The sequence below is a fragment of the Belonocnema kinseyi genome, chromosome 2 (genome assembly GCF_010883055.1).
Source record: "Belonocnema kinseyi isolate 2016_QV_RU_SX_M_011 chromosome 2, B_treatae_v1, whole genome shotgun sequence".
Lineage (NCBI taxonomy): Eukaryota > Metazoa > Arthropoda > Insecta > Hymenoptera > Cynipidae > Belonocnema > Belonocnema kinseyi.
This window is the reverse complement of record NC_046658.1, coordinates 53099428-53119574: the sequence shown is the minus strand read 5'-3', so window position 1 is coordinate 53119574 and position 20147 is coordinate 53099428. Positions and strand designations below refer to the sequence as shown.

General features: G+C 30.5%; 1 protein-coding gene across 1 annotated transcript in view; it reads left to right on the top strand.

Moving 5' to 3' along the window:
- Positions 1-13400: 13400 nt before the first annotated feature.
- Positions 13401-20147, top strand: part of LOC117168163 (meiotic recombination protein W68) — a 9971-nt gene continuing 3224 nt past the window's right edge. The window contains exons 1-3 of the mRNA XM_033353593.1: positions 13401-13724; positions 15512-15900; positions 17111-17471. Coding sequence (XP_033209484.1) covers positions 15546-15900; positions 17111-17471 — 716 coding nt within the window. The 5' untranslated portion in view covers positions 13401-13724; positions 15512-15545. The remainder of the gene's footprint in view (positions 13725-15511; positions 15901-17110; positions 17472-20147) is intronic.

Genomic DNA, 20147 nt, shown 5'->3' with positions numbered 1-20147 from the left:
TAAAAGTAACTGGTTATAGTATTAAAAATAACTCATTTCATTAGTAAAAGTTAGTTAATTGAAGATAATTACATCATTTAAAGAGAGTGATCCGGTCAGTGCATGCTACAGATTAGATCAATTGGCCGTTATTGGTTGAAAAAAATCTTTTTGATTCAAAATTAATCTTTTTGCTTGAAATATCAATTGTTTTTTGTATTTAAAATTCAAATATTTTCAGGTCAAAATATCAACTATTACATTTCTTATTAATAATTTATCTTTTTTATTACAAATTTAATTTATTAAATCTTCGTTTGAAGTTTTATTATATAGTTATATTTGGTTAAAAATTCGTACATTTTAATGAAGATTGGTCTTCTTCGGTTAAAAATTAAACTTTTTTAATTCAGATTGCTTTTATTTTCTAGAAAATTATTCTTCTAGAATGAAAAATAATGTTTTGGTTGAAAATTATTGTTTTGGGTTTGTTTGTTTAATATTAATAATTTCATTTGAAATTTCATTTCTTTTGCTTAAAATTTCTCAGATTGGATCATTAAAAATGATTGGTTTCATCCGTTAATCACTTTTGACGGATTCAGATTTAGAGGGCAATATTAATATTTTTAATACGGGTATATTGAATCTCTTTGTACCAGATAAATGATCTATTTTCCTGATTGGCGATTATTCTCTGAATAAAAGTAATTTATATTATAGTGGGTAGGTATATAAATTAAATATATTTCACCCTCGGGCGATCTATTTCTTCCTATTTAGTAAATTTGCATTATACACGAAATAATTCAACTTCTCCACAAGTACATTAGCTGGTTATTATACCTCTTCACTAAAAAAATGAGACATAATCGTTTCCTGAATATACTTTGGCACGAGCCAACACCCTCAAGGTTCGTTAGTGGTCATTGTGAAGAAGATTCATACTTTCAGAGTGCCCGAAAAACGGAAATTTATATATCCGCAGATGCAAATGTCGTGTTTCGATCAGCGTGCATTTCTATAGACAAAATTAATGCGAGGGTGATTCATTTATTGTTTTTTTTCGCTTAAATATGAACTGAATACTATAACCCGATAAAAAATCTAAATGTTTTTGATATAAAGTTATTTTTTTTTGGGTCAAAAGTCTACTATTATAATCTTGGCTCAGAATTAATATTTTTTGGTTTAAAAATTTATTATTTGATTGAAAATTTAATTATTTTATTTAAAATTCAAATGCTTGGTAAAAAAATAATGTTTTTTGTCAAACATTCAACTATTTCGTTGATCATTCTTCTTCTTGGATAGAAAAGTAATCTTTCTTGGTTGAAAATTAACTTTTTTGATGACAATTCAACTTATTTTCTACAAACTCGTATTTTTGTCTTGAAAATGCACCTGCTTTTGATTGCAGTTTAATTATGCAAATATTTGTTTAATATTTCATATTTTTGGTTGAAAATTAAACTTTTTTGTTGAAAATTTTTCTTTTTTGGGATGAAAAGTTACATTTTTTCTGAAAAATTCTACTTTTTACATTTATAATATAACTTTTCCGTTAAAAATTCATCTCTTCTTGTAGAAATTCACCTTTTTTTGGTTGAAAATGTAACAAGTTAGTTAACAATTTAGTTGCATGTTCCAAAATTACTGTTTTTGTTTGAAAAATCAGCTAGTTCTGTTGATGATTCTTCTTTATTGGTTAAAAATTAAGTTTTCTGTTGCAAATTTATCTTTTTGAGATTAAAAGTGAAATTTGTGCAACTTCTTTAGCTTGAAGTCTCAACACTTTGTCTTTTGATGAGAATCTACCTCTTAGTAAAAATGTTATCATAGCTTGTTAAAAATGCAACTTTTTGGTTAACGACCAATGATTCGGTTTTGTTGATTATTCAAATTTTTTGTTCCAAATTAATTTTGTTTTGTTTCAAGAATCATAATTATTTTAGTTGCAAGTTCATATCTGGTTAAAATTCAACTTTTGTGTTGAAAATTCAATTCATCTCTTTAGCTTGAATTGCAACTATTTGGTTCTGAATTATACTGTTTGGTTGGCAAGCATTTTTTTCGTTTAAAATTGAGCTTTTGAGTTAATCATTCATCTCATTTGGTTGAAAAGAAACCTTTTTCTTGAAAATTTATCTTCCTGGGTTAAAAATTCAAATTTTGTGTCAAAAATCTACCATTATTGGTCGAAAATTTACTCTTTTGCTGATAATCCATATATTTTCTGGTCAAATTTCGATCTTTTTGGTTAGAAATTAAGCTCTTAGATTGGTAATTAATATTCTGTTTTGGTTGAGGATACAACGAGTTTGTAAACAATTAATTTTCTTCACTTAAAAATCATCATTTTTGTTAGAAAGATCATCTCTCAGAATAAGTTTCTTAACTGAAAATTTAGCTATTCCATTTTTATGGAAAATGTATCTTTTTCTAGTGGAAATTTTTATTGTTTTGTTGGAAATTTATATATTCTGTTCTTCTTCGTTGATAAATTATACTTTTCTTTCATTAAATGTTGAACTATTTGGTTAAAAGTTCATGTCTTTTGTTGAAAATTCGTATCTTGTCGTAAATGTTCACCTATTTTCTTTTAAAAAAATTCTCTTTTAGTAGATATGTCATATTTTTTGTTAAAAATGTAACTATTTTTTGTCACGAATTTGTCTTTTTTGTTTCAAAATTAAACTACTTAATTGAGCATTGTACTACTCTGTTAAAAACTAATTTTTTGGTTGAGGTTTCATAATTTTATATGATAATTAATATTTATGGTTGAAAATTCAACCTATTTGTTGAAAACTCTGATATATTTTACTTGATTTGTTAGGAATTTAAAGCGTTTCTTATTTTATTCAATATAGTACCCACATTATTTTTATTTAAACGAATTTATTTCCCTTTTATCACCTATTATTCTCCTATTTTTGTGAAAATCATCCTCTTTACCATTTTTTGAGAGCATTTTGGGCTGTGAATTATGCAATATTAAAATTTAAATCATTTTAGTTAATATTTTTTAAGTTTTCTTGTTCTTATTTTAAATCATATAAATATAAATACCGCCATTGAGCGTCAAAGGTTTATTTAGCTTATAATACAATGAATTATGTAAAGTTTGTCTCAACATTAATTACACATTTTATTCTAGCAATAGTCACCTTGGTATTCACCCTTGAATATTTGATCTAATCATATATGCAAGCTGAAACATTAAATCTGTAATGGAATCGAAATTTTTGTGTGGGTAAATGTCGCTTGTAGTCGACTTTTAGCTTAATTTAGTCACTTTTTCCACTCTTTTTAAAATACATTGGCCCATCACAGCCCTGAAAATATATAATACGAAAGCATCAGACTACGTTTTTGTCTATGGGACAAATTGTTGTAATAAAAATTACTTCCACTTGAATAGTGAAGATCAGATCGTTTTCATTTCTCTTTGTCGGCCCAGTTAGTGTGCCGTTGACAAAGTTCGCCTGCAAAGTAAAAAAAAATACCACCGACTCGTGGAGATCTTAGAAAATTTCGTTACAATCGCCGTTTTGCTAGCCCCATGAGTTTTACAAAGGCTCTGAAGTGTCTTTAGTACACAGTAGCCCCATTCAATAGAAGAGCTCACAAATGCACAGCGGGGTGTCGACTCTCGAGATTCGCTACTCGATATGAATGTTAGGCATGGTCGTGAAAATAATGTCCCTCGATCGTCCTTTGCCGCAATATCTTTTTGGCCAATAGATTTCGGCCCCAAAGAATTTAATATGTTTATTGCTGTGAGAATGTTGCGCTCGGTTAGATGGTAGATTTTTATCTGCCTTGCCTTCGCGTATCGAAACATTCGAAACGACAAGAAGTTGAAAAGTGAATCCAGAATCTTGCCTCCTTCTCAATTCACACTTTCCTCTCGTTTAAAAATTCACATGCAACATCAACTTCTCAATTAGTTTTACGTGTATTTCTTTGGATGTATTTTTGTAACTGTCTGTTTATTTATTTTTGAATTTAAAAGCTTTAAACATTAACTGGAATTAGAAAACATGCGTGGCATTCTAAACAGTCAAAATGGCGATTAAAAAGTTGAATCGATCTTTATTGTAAGAAATTATTTTTTAAGTTTTTATATTTCAGTGTATTTCAATTTTAGCGTGAGGCTGACCTTCTCTACAGTTTCGAAATTTTAGCTTCTTATTTAACGAAAGTAGTCAATCAACTTTTGGGCCTATATACCATATATACTTCATACAAATGAAGTGACGACCTACTTTGGACTGATTAAAGATTTAAAAAAAAATTCCAATATGTTTTAATGAATCTTTAATATTGTCGATACGGGTAAGTATAATACGAAATAATTACAAAATGATACTTTTATTAATAATATTTAAAATCTTTGAGAAGCTTCTCTTTTCACCTTTTTTCAAAATTGTCTTTGATCTTTCGATACTTCTAATGATCCCCTGGAATACCTGAAAAGAAGGAATACTAAAATCCAAATTCTTATGAAGGTTCGGTGATACTGGAAAACTTGCCTATTTTAAATTGTATGATTTTTAAATTGAAAGTCTTTTTTCAAACAGTGCCATATTGAATGAACATGTCCATGTATTTATAATATTATTATCTTATGAAATATAATACTAATATAATAAGGTAATAATAAAATTAAATAAAATAATAATAATATAAAAAATAATAAAAATAATTATTAGATCATTAAGCCATTCATTTCGGGGTAAGCATGACTCACTCGATTCTTCCGTGCATTTCGTACGAGAAAAGTGTTAAAGGGGATTTTAAGGCGAGGAAGGGGGGTATATATTTTTAGATTAATCTAGAATTCCGATGTTGTTCATTCAAATAACAAGAAAATGTTGCAACTTATAGACAAATAAAAACAATATTTTTGGTGAACCCAAGGGGAACTGGAAATGGCAGCTGGGTTCACCGAAATTCGGTGAGCGTAGACTAAATATTTTCGGTGTACCTAGCAACTTTGTTTTTTTCATCACCAATATTGTGTCAACAATCAAAAACAAATGCAGGAAACTAATTGAAAATATTTTTGCGATACGATGACATCTGAAGATCAAAATACTTTAAAATCAATGAATAGAAGCTTCATCTTGATCTGTATATTTCAAAATTCACGTTTCTTCTTTTCCTGATTTTATAGGATGCAATTTTTTCCTAATCTCATTACTTAGTAGTGTCAGAAATCGTAAAATAAGATGCAATTATAAAGGTTTTATTAACAATATAATAACATTTTAGCCTGCAGTCTATTTTTGGTTAAAAGTTTTTTTTATATTCGTTTATCAAAATTTCAATTAATATCCCCTAAATTTACAAAGAAGCTTACTTTTCAATCATTTTCGCTAGAAATTTGGTACAATATCAGTATAATTTAGTCGTTAATAGGTTCGCGTCTGCATATTTTCAAAATGGTGAAGTTTGTATGTAAATCCAAACCGAAATCTGTGATATGTTTATGGCTTACTTTCTCCTGAAAAATTGTTTTATGTAAACCTTATCTACTTTTTTTATGTAAAATTTCACGGAAATCGATCGATTAATTTTGGTTGCAGGTGCGTGCACATGTTACAAATCGTAAAAAATAGACTACAAAATGTAATAATTTCATTAGAAATCAATTGATTTCAAACCAACTAAAACTAGTTTTAGAATCTGGCGAAATCATATTATATAAAAATGTTTGAGCTGAGCCTTGGCCTGAATTTCAAAAATCAAGTTTTTAACTATTTTTTTTTCTCAATGTATGGAATTTTGAATTTGTTTCATCCTGGTAATATGACAAATCGTAAAAAGAGATGTGACTGTCAAAGTTTTATGATCATGTGAATAAAATTGTATTTTCCATAAATGAATGTCTTCTAAATTTACAGAATTTGTTTTCCTTCGGTGGTTTCTAGATACTCACAAAGTTTGGTTATCTGATTTTTTTCTCGTATGAATATTTAGAATCTTCTATTTTTTTGGCGAGACTGGCATATGGTGCTGCCCTTTGAATTAAATGCTCTATAAATTACTAAAAAACGCTTTTTCAGCTATGTTATTATTTGATATTTAATTAATCAATTTGTGTTGTTGCATTTCGGCCAGCGTTCCCAAACTATTGGGGTATGGCGGCCATGATATTATTATCTCTTACTTAAACAATATGAACATCGTAAAAAAAGTTATACAGTATAATGATTCTGGAGAGTGTAAGTTAGCGAAGCAAAATTAGTCTAGACAGTTTTCTTTTTAATCAAAGTAAAGTATGTGACAGTAGCAGTTATAACGTTTTACTCCCTGCTGAACAATACTAGAGCCGCGGGCGGCGTGGAGTCGTACGGTCGGAGAAATCTGACTTGTTTGGTTCAAAATAATGTAAAAGGGACAAATCTTCACCATTTGGGACTTGAAACATTCAAAAAAAACTTATAAAATTTTTCAGAGCTATGTCGAGCTAGATTTTTGATTATGTTTAAAAGATTTTTTTTATAAATAAACGAAGAAAATGGTAATTTTTTTTCTATTTGAAGTCTCCGATGCTTCTGATTAATAAAAAATTAGTACAATAACCTTCAAGGCATAGAGTTAAAATAGTTAAAGATGCTTTATCATAATACAATGAAAAATTGCAGCATTTTACTCCAGCTCTTCGCACTCGTTTACGTTTTCTAACCTCTGACTCATGCTACAATTTAAACACTCCTCGTCAATCACCTCTTTTGCTCAATTGTATCCGAAATAGCTATTTCATTTACAGACACCGGAAATGGTCGATTCCGCGTCATACTCGAAAGCGATGAGCAAAATCCGTGCAGAAATTTTGGCGAGGCGCTGGTCCGGCCCCGATCGGGAAAAATGTGGGCCAGATAGGATAATTTGTCTAGCGCCAGACCGTAAATGAAGCGCCCTACCCGACAGGGCCCAGATCTGGGCATCCAAAATGGGGACCTTATCTGGCCCAGATATGGCCCCTTTAGTTTTTTTTCTATAATTAGTAAAATTTCAAAAGTTTTTATATCAATACTTTTTCAACTTTGTATCTTACAAAACTTCAATTGTTCAATATTTTATATTATATATCATTTTACATTATATCTCATTTTCAATATCGTACATTTCATGATCTATTTGTATTACTTGAATGTATCGACAAGAGTTTGCATTTCGCAGAAAACTATCATCCTTTGACAAACAATGTTCAAATTTAGAACTGTGACACACACACACACACCCACACACACATGAATTTTAATTATAAATATTTTTTAATCTTCCTTATATTCTTTTTGAATGATTTTTGTTTGACTAATGCACATGGGGTAGATGGAGTGAGATTTAAAAAGTGAGGTTATGTTCAAGAAAATATAAAAAGCATGTAATCTATAATGTTACTAATCCGGAAATGCATACATTTGGTATAAGGAAATCTCTATTTTCACAATATCATTAACAAAATATAAAACTCTAAAAAGCTGGAAAACACTTTTTTATTTACATAAATAGTAAATGCACTCAAAATGCCGACACTTTCTCAAATACATTGCTAAAAATCTTCAGAAGCTAAAAACGAATTGCCATGTGGATTCTAGCGAATTAAAGCTTACCTTTGCCGTCACTGCGGATATAAGAAGTCTTACCAACAACTCTATGACTCCGAACTCGCAATCTACTTTTTGCTTTTGGCATTTTAAGTTCGATGAAAGAAAAACAATAGCACGACGATAACAGAAAACTTGACATAATCTTGTCTAGCCTAACCCGACCTGACGTGCTTCTGACGCGAAACACACCATCTGCCCCCTTGTAGCCACATGTGGAAAATCTGATCGGGCCCAGATCGGAACTCGGGAATTAGTTGGACAATTTCTGTACGGGAGTCCCCAACATGGGGCAGCAAAATGGTTACGCAAAAATTTAGCACACCACTTTTACTAACAGTCTTAATATGACTACGAATTAAAATGCATTGGCTTCACGTACGTTGCGGAATCGTCCATTTTAGATTTCTGTGAACGGTGCCCAGGCAAGGGTTTTTACATGCATAAGTACAAAAAAATTCATTTTTTCAATATCATTTCTCAGAATTGGAAAATTCATGATAATTTCAGCGACATGTATAAGTAGTTGAAAAATTTATGATTTTTAAAATAAATTTAATAAACAAATGCATTATTCGAGCATTTGTTTATGATAACATGAGTTTTTTTCAATGCCAGTCCTTTTCATTGGGAACTAAATGATGACTTCATCAAAATTCATAATTAGTTAATCAATTGTATGATTCATTAACAAAATTTGATAAACAAATGTATTATTTGGCCATTTGTTAACATGAAGAAGTCGTTTTTTAAATGTTACTCCTTATAATGGAGAACTAAATTATAATTTCATCAACATTCATAAAGAATTGTAATATTTAATTGAAAAAAATGTATATGCAAATACGTTATTTGGCTATTTGTCAACAAGAAATTCGTTTATTTTGCCAGTCCTTTTAATTGGGAACTAAATGATAATTTCAAGAACATTCATAATTAGTTGATAAATTGTATGATTTATTTAAGAAAATTTCATAAATAAATGCATTATTTGGCCATTTTTGTGAACATCAAAAAGTCGTTTTCATTATGTCAGTCTTTTTAGTTTCAGTCTTTCATTAATTTCCTTGGTTTGGAAAGGTTTTTATCTTTGGTCTATAATACAATATTGTTGGGTCAGATAAAGCTCAAGATTCGACCAATCAAGGTCATAGAAGAATAAATATTCCGGCGGGAAAGGGGGGGGGGGCTGATTGCAGTGGAATACATGAAACTACAGTCAAACTCGGAGATAGTCGCAGTTTTGGGACTGACCATGGACCTGACCCAACATAACGGAAACGGACATAACCGTGCAGAAATTTCGAAAAAGCTCTAGTGGGGCTCTGACTAGTTTCCCGATCTCGTGTCGGGTTATAGCGGGGGAAACTAGCCGGAGCTCAATATAGAACACCTCATCTCTGATAGAATGTAACTCTGAGACAATGAGGGCTCTACTAGATTTTCTAGTAGGTTTCTTGTGGTGTCGGCCCACCTACATCCCAATTAAAGAGAACGGCCCTTGCGGGTCTCCTACAGGGTACTGCCACGCTACTGGCAGCCAGTAGTTTTATCCGCTCATCATCAGATGACTGTATATCATCCGTATATCATTTATAATTTTAAAAATTGAAATTTCATTCAAACATTTTGGTTAATTTTAACACCCACTACTGCTATACTGTTACGATATGAAACAAGTACATCTGTAACTAAATGTATCGCCTAGCAGTCGGCAGTCTTAACTATTGCGCTAAACCTACGATTTGAAATTCGATGAAAAAGCTATCCTCATAACCTGCAGCTTAAAAAAGTTAAAACATCAAATTTTAAACTCTGTTTATCTGATTAAATATTTATTGTTATAAGACATTATGTAAATGTAAAATATAATAAACCGTTCACAGGAATAACAATAAAAGTATTTTTAAATACATTAATTTAATCGATTGAAATTTTTCTTCGTCTAATATTTCGTTTTTTCCTATTTTAGACTATTTTATAACTTTTTACAATGACAAAAAATATATAATAATATAATAACAACATTATTTAAACTTTCGTGTAAGATTTGGTTTTTAGGTGTTTTAGACCATTTTACAACGTTTAAGATAGACATGAAATGTAATTTTTTATGAACATTTACCATTTTTCATAAAGATGGAACTTGGAATTTTTGGTTTTAAAATTTAAAAAAAATTCTTTTCGCGACAGTTGTTATTAAAGTTTTTATACATTTTAGAACACACAAACTATATTTTTAAACGTATTTAAAATTTGTTTATTCAAACTTTCGGCATAGTACTGCGCCAATCCTGGAACCACCCGTTAGCCATTACTGGGCGACCTGACGCTTATTTGAACTGGTGAGCAGTACTGGTAAACCACTGGCCAGCTGTACTTGACGTAAAATCTATGACTTTAACTGAAAAATATCTGTCTGGTCCCGAAGAAAATATTCATTAGTGCCCTAAATTAAGTTTTTGAGAAGAACGAGTTTAAATACTCATACAAACATTATTTCTGCCCATCTGTTTTTTTTAGACTAGGTATACTGATAGGGACTCGAAACAGTTTTTTCGAGACTAGATAATCAGATAGGGGCCCCATCAGAACCCAACTTCAAATACGGAAAAATGGGCGAATTTCTGTACGGTTAGTTCAACGACGAACGTAAACTGTCAGGGGTGCGTCCGTTTCCGGTGGAGTTTAATGTGTGGTGAAATAGATTTTGAAAATTGTTTTTCTGATACGGAGACAAGCATGAACTAAATACTTAATAAAATTATGAAGAAAGTTTGTTGTTACAAGTTAAAATAAATGTTTTACCTGCATACGTACTTCGAACGTTCGCTGACAGCTGAGCATCTCGTTTAAAAGGAGAGCTTTCTTTTGAATAATTGGTCTAAATACTGGATTGCTCACTCGAATTAACCCTTCGGAGACAGCAATATCCAAAAACACATTACTATTTCCACCAAAACACTGCACGTCAACACTGCAAGTGGATCTGTCAACGACTTTTCTGTCTATTTCCGCTAAATTGTTTTTCTTTCATAATTACTCTTCTGAAAAGTATTTTGAAACAAAAATTGCATCACATCACTGCCAAACATACAGATATTACCACGTTACATCCATTATCTTTTTGAGATACTAGGCTAATATATATTTTTATGATAAACTGAAACATCCAAAATGTTAAACTCGTACAGGAAACACGCGAGACCTCTTTCCGGCCGCTCTACATTGCATATCTTTAATATCCACAGAATCTAACCTTTGAAATCTGGATGGCTAGCCTATAGTTAACCATTAAATATGTTAACCTGAAACATTTGGATCTTCGGGCTAAACATTAACTTTTCTCCGTGCACGAATATTGATACTTGCCTGACCCTAATTCCATAAATGTTTTGTTACCTGAGTGCATCTTTTATAAAAGATGCGTGAATCGTTTGTATAAAATTTAGCTTTGTCAGATAACAATTAAAAACGGATATGCTTTGCATTTTTAAATTTTATATGCAAATCGATCTATCAATCAAAATCGTACCACTTTCTCATCATTCAGACTAGCTGGCGGATATATCGTATATCTTAGTCATAATGCAAATAAAAAGTCCCGTAATAAAACGATGGTTCTAGAGGACGATCATTAACGTCGTACTTCTATTCTTCGTTTATGGTCGTAAATGCATCCGCGATTCGTACACACAGTGCAAGTTTGTTACAGGACGTTGTCGCGCAAAACGCTTATCCCAGCACATAATAGCTATGTCGTTGTGGAATCTTCTAAAGACCCTTATGGGTGTATAGGTAATAGGAAATAGGTATAGGATACACAATCATAGTGGTGACTTTTTGTACTATGGCACCTGGCGAAAAGACGTCGTAAGTCGTTTTATGGCCCAAGAACTCGAGCACAGACCGATGAACTGGTTCTCGAAAGTACAAATTTCAGACCTCAAATTTTCACGACCCTTCACCAAGTTGCCACTTTTGACAATCTCCTTTGTCGATGTGGTTTATGGGAAACGGTTCAGTTCGACTAAAGTGGGACCTAAGTGCCCAAGGGGAATTGTTTAAATGCACAGGTGAAAATATTAAGAAATTTTTAACATTCTTTTAGATTCTTCTTACACTACACAATATTTCAGAGAGATTTTATGATTTTACAATTGAAGGATAAACTTATTTAATTGTATCTTTGTTATAATTGAGGAGTAAGCGAACAAAAAATGATAAATCCATTCACGATGATTTCTCAATAATTCTTCAATATATAACTAGCCTGCGCTATACACCCCCCCCCCCCCTAAAACGTAACGTAATATATGGACGGCTTGTAGAAGAAAAGTTCAAATAGTATTTTATAGAGGAAGCCATCTAATGGTTATAAAATATTACCAAAATATTGAATCTATTAGCTTGGGTTTATGCAATTCTCATAGAATATTAAACACTTTAGATCTTCAGTACAAAATACACGAATGTTAATATTTATTTTAAAAGTTGCACTTTCAAAACAAGACTATAATAGCCTAGAAGTTTTTCGTAAACCAAGCGTCAGTAATTATATTCATCGAGTCCTGAAAATACTAAAACGACGTTTAATTCATTCAAAAAAAATGAATTTATCACGTTTATTTTAAGGATATAGCCTAGACTGCGGGAAGAAGATATTAAACAATGAACTTTTTTCAAATGTGTTTCAAGCTACTGTTTGATTCTCAATATTTGCTATTTGCTAGTTTGTTTCCCAGATTAAAAGTCTTTGGAAAATTTTACTTTTGTGACCAGTCACAAAGCTGCCTTCCCGTTTGACCGCACGATGTTGGAAAGGGGTAAGTGATTGGACCAAAATTATTTCTGTAAAGTCACAGAGGTGCCTTTCAGCCCCCACAGAACATTGGAAAGGAATAGGGGTTAGACCAAAATTACTTCTGTAAAGTCACAACGGTGCCTCCCCCCACGAGACTTTGGAAAGGGGTAGGGGTTTAACAAACATTATTTGTGTGAACAGTCACAGGCGTGTCTTTCCGCTCCCCAAGAGACGTTGAAGAAAAGTTAGAACAATTTTAATTCTATGAATTCCTGAAATTCCGTGGATTCTATTAATTCCGTGAATTCCATGAATTCCACCTATTCCATGAATTCCGCAAATTCCATGGATTTCATGAATTCCGAGAGTTCCTTAAATTCAACGAATTTCTTAAATTTCATGAATTGCTTGAATTGCATTAATTCCTTGAACTCCATGAATGCCTTGAATTCCATTAATTCCACGAATTCCATGAATACGCGCGGTCAGCCGCTACCTTGCTAGAAATATGCTTTTTACTGGTACCGACAGTGAATGCACTTCGCATGTAGAAATGAAATTTGAAATTGGCATTATAATTTGTTAGGCTGTTAAATATTCTTTTGAAGTTACTAACAAAGTGAAAATGAATCAATCACTTTTGATTCAGCAAAAAATATCAGGTATCAGGAGTTAATTTCATACATCGTTACTATAACAATTTAAATGTATAAAATAGAATTTTGTAAAATTATATACAAAGTAAGAAGATTAAAAGACAATTAAGTGTGATAACAAGAAACAAATAATTAAACAGAAGACAAATATCATTTAGAACATTTTGAGTAGTACAAGCATGTATGGAAGTAGACAATTTGTAACCCGTCGTTTTTGTCGGTAACGTAAATTCACTCCACGAAAATAGGCAACAGTTCCGCCATCTATTAATCAGTTTTTGAACTCTTACGTTCTACTACATTGGTATCAACTTTTAATTTTAAAATCATTTTTTATTAAATTAAAAAAATGACGATTTAACACTTCTAATAATATTAACCCTTTTCAACTTTTTTTATTGTCGAATATCGATTTTAATTTCCAATGCACTTTGCAGGAAGTGAAATAGTTCCGGAGTGTGAATACAGATGGTGAACTCCAGTTGAAAAATGTAGGGTTATATCAGAGATTTATATTACTCAGTTCTACGAATAAATTAAATTGTGAGGATTATTGCAAAATGTTAAATAAAATTGGGCTGTTCAGTAACAGCTAGAAAATGAATTGGTCAATGGAAGAGTCACAGAATATCTTTGAAAATCAAAAAATTTAAACTGATAGAAGTATGTATAAATATTTTAATATTCTTGAATTTCTAGTGTAAGCCCTAGAATAAATAATTTTAGGTGAAGCACTTAGCAATTTGGAATTTTCAATCAAAAGGGTTTTATTGAATTTTCACTAAGAATTGAATAATTTTGAGTAATTTTAAATTAATTTAAGTTAATTGCATGTCGAATTGAATATTTGATTTATTTACTTCTTTAAGCTTTTATAGAATCTTGATTCAGATTTGAAAAATTAAAAATAAATAATATAAATTGACAACTTTTCGTATCAAATATTTTGAAAAAATTAAACAATTTTTAATTCCAAATTGTACGATTTGAAACTCAACGCTTTAGTAGTTGACAAATTTTAATTTAAAAGATTTTGAAGGGAGTATCTACACGTACCGAAGAAAATCGGACTATTCGTACCGAAATTTCGGTACTAATAGCCCCATTTCGTACTGACAAAATCCGGTTAATTGTACTAAAAAGTCGGTACATGTGGCAACAACCAAATATAAACTTGAACTGGTTAAAACTCTTGATATTACAAATTAAACCATTTTTGATCAAAAACGCTTCTTACAATTAATACATTAAAATTCAAGATGTACAAAGTTGGATAATTTGAAATTGATACTTTCTTCTAAATTGAAATGACGCGTTTGAATCGGAGCTCAATAACTCAATCTAAATCATTTTAATCTGCTAATACGGATTTAGATTTTGTAAATGAGCTGAATCCGATTGAATAGCCATTTTTTATTATCTTTCAACATTTTTGAATCTGATCGAAATTGTTGAGGTCATGCTTCCATATGCTTCCAGATGAAACTTTTACCAAAATAAACGAATTTTTTTTACAAAATAATTAAATTTTGTAATCAGAACACTTGAATAGTCAACCAAAAGAAAGTTAATTTTAAACCAAATGGTTCAATTTTTAACCAACTAGATTAATTTTCAACTAAATAAATGAATTTTGAATTAAGTACTTTAACTTTTAACCAACTAGTTTATTTTTTAACCAAAAAACATGAATTTTCAACAAAAAATGTAATATTTGATATTGCAATCAAAATATATGTTTATTTTTGTTAAAAAAGAGTAGAAGTCGTTCAAAAATACGAATAAAGAAAGTTGAATTTTCAACCAATAACTTGAATTTTTAATCAGAAAATATGAATTTAAAAAATCATTTTTTTACCACAAGAGCATTATTTCTTTTCATCAGAAAGACGAATTCTTAACCAAATAAATCAATTTTCCGTTAAATAAAATTTATTTTCTCAGAAATCTTAGAAATTCTTTTTAGTCATTTCAAAACTTTACAGTTTCTTAAAAAACTTTTAAAAATATATAATAATCATTACCGGTATCGGTACGGACTATAACTTTTTAAGAACAGTAAAAAACATTCAAATTAAATTTTCTTGTTACTACGATTAGCAATAAAAATCACATTTTCCAAAACTTTAAATCTGCCGTACAAAATAAAAAGATACATAAGTCACATTGCCGCTTAGATCGACTTTTTCATTGCCAAATGTAAGAGAGTAACCCTAATCGGTATTGTCACTTATGTATCTTTTTAGTTTGTGCGGAAGAAATGTGTTTCTCAGCTTAAATTTGCATTCCTGTTTAATTTCCGGTTTTCCCGGTCTTATTTTAGTTTCTGACCGTTTCCCAATTTTCCCTGCTTCTTGGTTATTATACACATCCTGTAAAACTAAATAACAGATCTTTGAAAAGAATTGATATTTCATAATAATATATTGTTAAAAATTCTTTCTTTGCAGAGCCGTACAGGTGGAAGATATAGTTTTGAATTTAATGCGGCAAGTAGCGTCAGGAAATTTTCCATCTTTGACAGTTGATTCAGAAAGTTTCTGGAATTTGTCTCAAGACTCTGCAGAAGTATTAAATGACAGCGTAGATAGCAAAAAAGATAGTCAGACGTCGATGAATTTGGGACGTAAAAATTGCAGAAGCAGCTTTTCATTGGTACTTACAGTTATGCAAAAAACACATGAGATGCTACTAACATCTTCGGAAAACAACAAAACCAATATCCGATCTTTTTACTACGATCTTCAACCTGAATTAATTCCTAATTTAACAATGAAAAAAGTAAATAATGCAGTTAATAGTGCTGAAAAGTTAATAGGTTGCACGAGATGGGACCTTGGTAAGTTTCCCTAAATATTTGTATTACCGTAAAAATGTTGCAACGTAAAAGTTTATTAGTAAGTCAGCTGTAAGTGCCCGCGCGCAAAGTGCGTGTTCGCCTCCCTGGATTGTATTTCCTAATATTAAAACATGAACAATTTAAAAATTCACAATAACAAATGTCTGAATATTAAGTGATTTAAAATTTTGTAAAAGACTTTCACTGGTTTAAAAACATAAAATGTCATTTAATATCGATTGCCAGATTTATACTCGGAAAGATACTTTTTTTTGGTTACTTGCTATTTTAAAGTCATTTCGATATAATTTACACTCAAAAATTGACGTAAAAGGTATTTAACAAATGTTGTATGGAACTTCAAAACCTTTAAATAGTGATAAATATGAAATAAAGTTAGCATATTGGTAACAAAATTGAGCCCAATTCTCAATATAAATATTTCCTGCAGATTTTTTAAATTTTAATATTAAATATTTAACTAAGAATTCAAATTATCCAAACTCTTCTAAATTTAAATTATTAAAATGAAACAAGTAATTAATTTAATCATTTATCAAAGTTTATCAACGTAAAATGAATGCCAGCTTCTTATTGCCTGGGTTTAAGTGTCGTTTATACATGTATGATATAGAGCGCGTGGTTCTATAGATATTCATATAAAACATAGTTCATGATAGGAAAGAGGAGAAAAGTACTGGACGGATAGCGGTGGGCCCGATAGGCTGGGCGGAAATAATGAAAATTCACTGCAATTTTCTAAACTTTTTTATACATTTAAACAATCATAAATATTATAAATTATACCAAAAATATTTATCTTATGAATGTTTTAACTTTTTGAGTTTTGCTTAACAATATTTATGAACTTTACAACATTTATGAACTTTGGTTCAGTCAAATAATTAATATGTAAATTATTTTATTCACTGTTTACTATTGTAATAATTGTGTTTACTAAAAATATGTTTTTTATTACGGCCATTCAATGATGCGGTTTTTTTTCACAGTATTTATACAAGACGTGTTTTTTCATAGCATTTACCAATATGTATTTTCTTACAGTGTTTACTGAGATATATGTTTGTTCATCGCATTTTATAGAAATGAGTTTATTTCATTTTTTTTTCACAGTGATATAATTTACGGGTTCGTTCTCCTAAGTACCGGCGAAATATAATCAATAAAAAGTTGTTTTCCAATTTTCCAGGATTCGTAGCAACATCAAAGGGATTGGTAGCAGGTGATCTGACTCTAAATTTCAATGAGAAATCAATTACTTACTTAAAAACGCGTGGTGATTTAATTCCCCAAGAAATGTTCGAGTTATCTTCAATTAGAACTTCAGCAAAATTTGTACTAGTTGTCGAGAAGGATACGATATTTCAGAAGTTATTAGGCGAACGTGAGATGTGCCCGGAATATCTAAATTGTATTTTGATAACCGGAAAAGGAGAACCGGATATTGCAACTAGAATCTTGGTTCACCGACTATCAGAAATTGAGAGACTTCCCACATACATTTTAGTTGACAACGATCCTTACGGATTCGAAATCTTGTGCACTTATCGGTAAATATACATTAGGATGGTTAAAAAAAACTAGTTTTTACTTTTCAACAGCCGTTTCTCGACAGCTTGTTTCTCTGGGTAAAAAAATAATCTCCTATTTTTTTGTGGATTTGTAAAAAAAGTTTTAGAGGTTGAGAGTCTCAGTTTTAGTTAAAAATTAAGGTATCGTACTTTTTTATTTTTTTGTTCAAATATAGGTATTCATTTCAGAAAAAACATCTTATCTATGAAAATTGTATCTAAAGGAGAAAATTCTCATTTTTGTGTCCAATAAGAAAAATATAAGAGGCGGTAGCAGTCATAAAATGTATGATTTCTTAAGAACAGACCAATATAAAAGTTTAATTGTACCCCTAAGCATTTTTTTGTGAGGATTGCCAAAATTTTGGCACCTTGTCTATAGAATAGGGAAAAAACATAATAGAGATGCGATGCAGCATTCAAAACTTGAACACTATAAATGATATCTTAAACTAAATTTTTCTTTAACAAGGTCTTGAATAGTTTCTGCGTAGCTAAAATTTGATGAAATATCAATAGGGGAAACCACCCGCCAGTAAATAATTATTTACAGTAGACAATCTTAATTAACTGGAAAAATGAAAAAAAACTTTTAACCCTTTGGTTAGTCTCCCTCCTTGAAATAATCAATTGAGATCAATAAGAAACGATAGAACTAATATCTCAATATTTCCGAATCGTGTTTCTTAATTATGTCGAAACGATTGAAAACGATTAAGCATTTTGCATTTCCAATTGTTTCCAATCGGGTACTTCGAATTTGGCACGTGTTAGCAGGACTTTCGTAAGGCGGGAATCATTTAAAAACAGTTATTCACTTTTTGGAAGAATATCAATTTTAAACAGTGTATATTACAAAATAAAGTAAATGAAACTTCAATAGATAACACAGGCCTGCAAATCGTGGGATCATGTCAGTTGTTGGAAAGTGAATGTTCATTTCCGAAGTAATTTTTTACGTAGAATCCGAATCCGGCATCAGAATGGGCCCATCACATCAGGATTTTAAGATATTTGAGGTTATGTACCCAAAAAATGGCTTCTTAGCTACATTTGAGGTTATGTATGGAAGACACCAAATTTTTCGGGATTTTTTCTTTAGTTGTATAATATAATACTACTCTCTCTCTTTAATTTGAGAGTGCAGAGTTCAATTACATATTTTTCTTTACCAAGTTACGCCAATTTGAAATTACGAGATATGTCGCATTATGCCTTGGGCATTTTCTTTATATACTTTAAGGCCAACGTGGTTTTGTTGTTGAAATGTGGTGGATCATTTACGAAGTAATTTTTGACGTAGAATCCGAATCCGGGGTCAGAATTGGCACATCAAATCAGGATCTTAAGATATTTGAGGTTATGTACCCAAAAATGGCGTTTTTGGCTACTTTTGAGGTTATGTACAGAAGACACAAAATTTTTTGGGATATCAACAACCCCGAACACCTCCAAGTACAAATTTTCAAGAGAAAATACCCAGTAGAAAATGTCTGCCTCAAAGTATTTAAAGAAAATGCTCAAGGCATAATGGGACATATCTCGTAATTTCAAATTGGCATAACTTGGTTAAGAAAAATGGTAAATGAACTCTGCGACTCTCAAATTAAAGAGAAAGAGTAGTACTATATGATACAACTACAAAAAAATCCCCAAAAATTTGGTGTCTTCTATGCATAATCTCAAAAGTAGCCAAAGCGCCATTTTTTGGGCACATAACCTCACATATCTTAAAATCCTGACCTCATGGGCCAATTCTGATGCTGGATTCGGATTCTATGTAAAAAATTACTGCGGAAATGACTCTCCACTTTTCGACAGCAAATGTTGGCCTGTGTAATTTTTACCAGACGAAAGTGGTGCTACAATAAAAAAATGTGCTAATAGCATTATACATGAAAAATATAAAATCAGATACGCGTTAAAAATAAAAAGGTTGATTTTATATTAGTGAAAGGAGCAAAATTATTTTTTTATTAGTATGCGCTGTTGGATCATTTACTGTGGTGAACCTTTTATAAAGGCTTATAGGTTATAAAATCGGTTCAGATTAAAAACAAAAAAATTAAACGAATATTTAAAAAATTAAGTTGAAAATGTTTAATTATGGTAAATTTAGGTTTTAAGAATAAGACAAAGAAATAAAAAATTTTAATCATTTTAAAGATTAAAGACTTTTAAAACCTTAAAAATGAAATTACAATTTTAAATTACAAACTTTTTAAATTAAGCAATTTTTAATTAAAAGCACTATTATTATTACACTATTAAGCCATTTCCCTTTCGGGGTAGACGTGACAGCTCGGTAGGGGAAAGGAGTAGTGTGTGGAAGGGATAGAGATTTTCCAGATTGATCCAGAATTCTCGTGCCATTAAAAATTGTATAATTGTAAATCATTGTATTGAAAATTATTTGGCTTTAAATTTAAATTGTTGAAAAATTAATAATTTAAATTGAAACCTTTGAAAAATAATGGTATAGTATCAAATCACAATAAAATATAAAATGCAAACATTTATAGTAAAATAATGTATAGCTGAAAACCAAAACTGAAAATGATTATAAAAGGAATAATTTGAAATTTAAATTTTGATGATTGAATATTCTCAAATTGACAATATTTAACAACGTTAGATTTAAGTTTTGTAATAAAT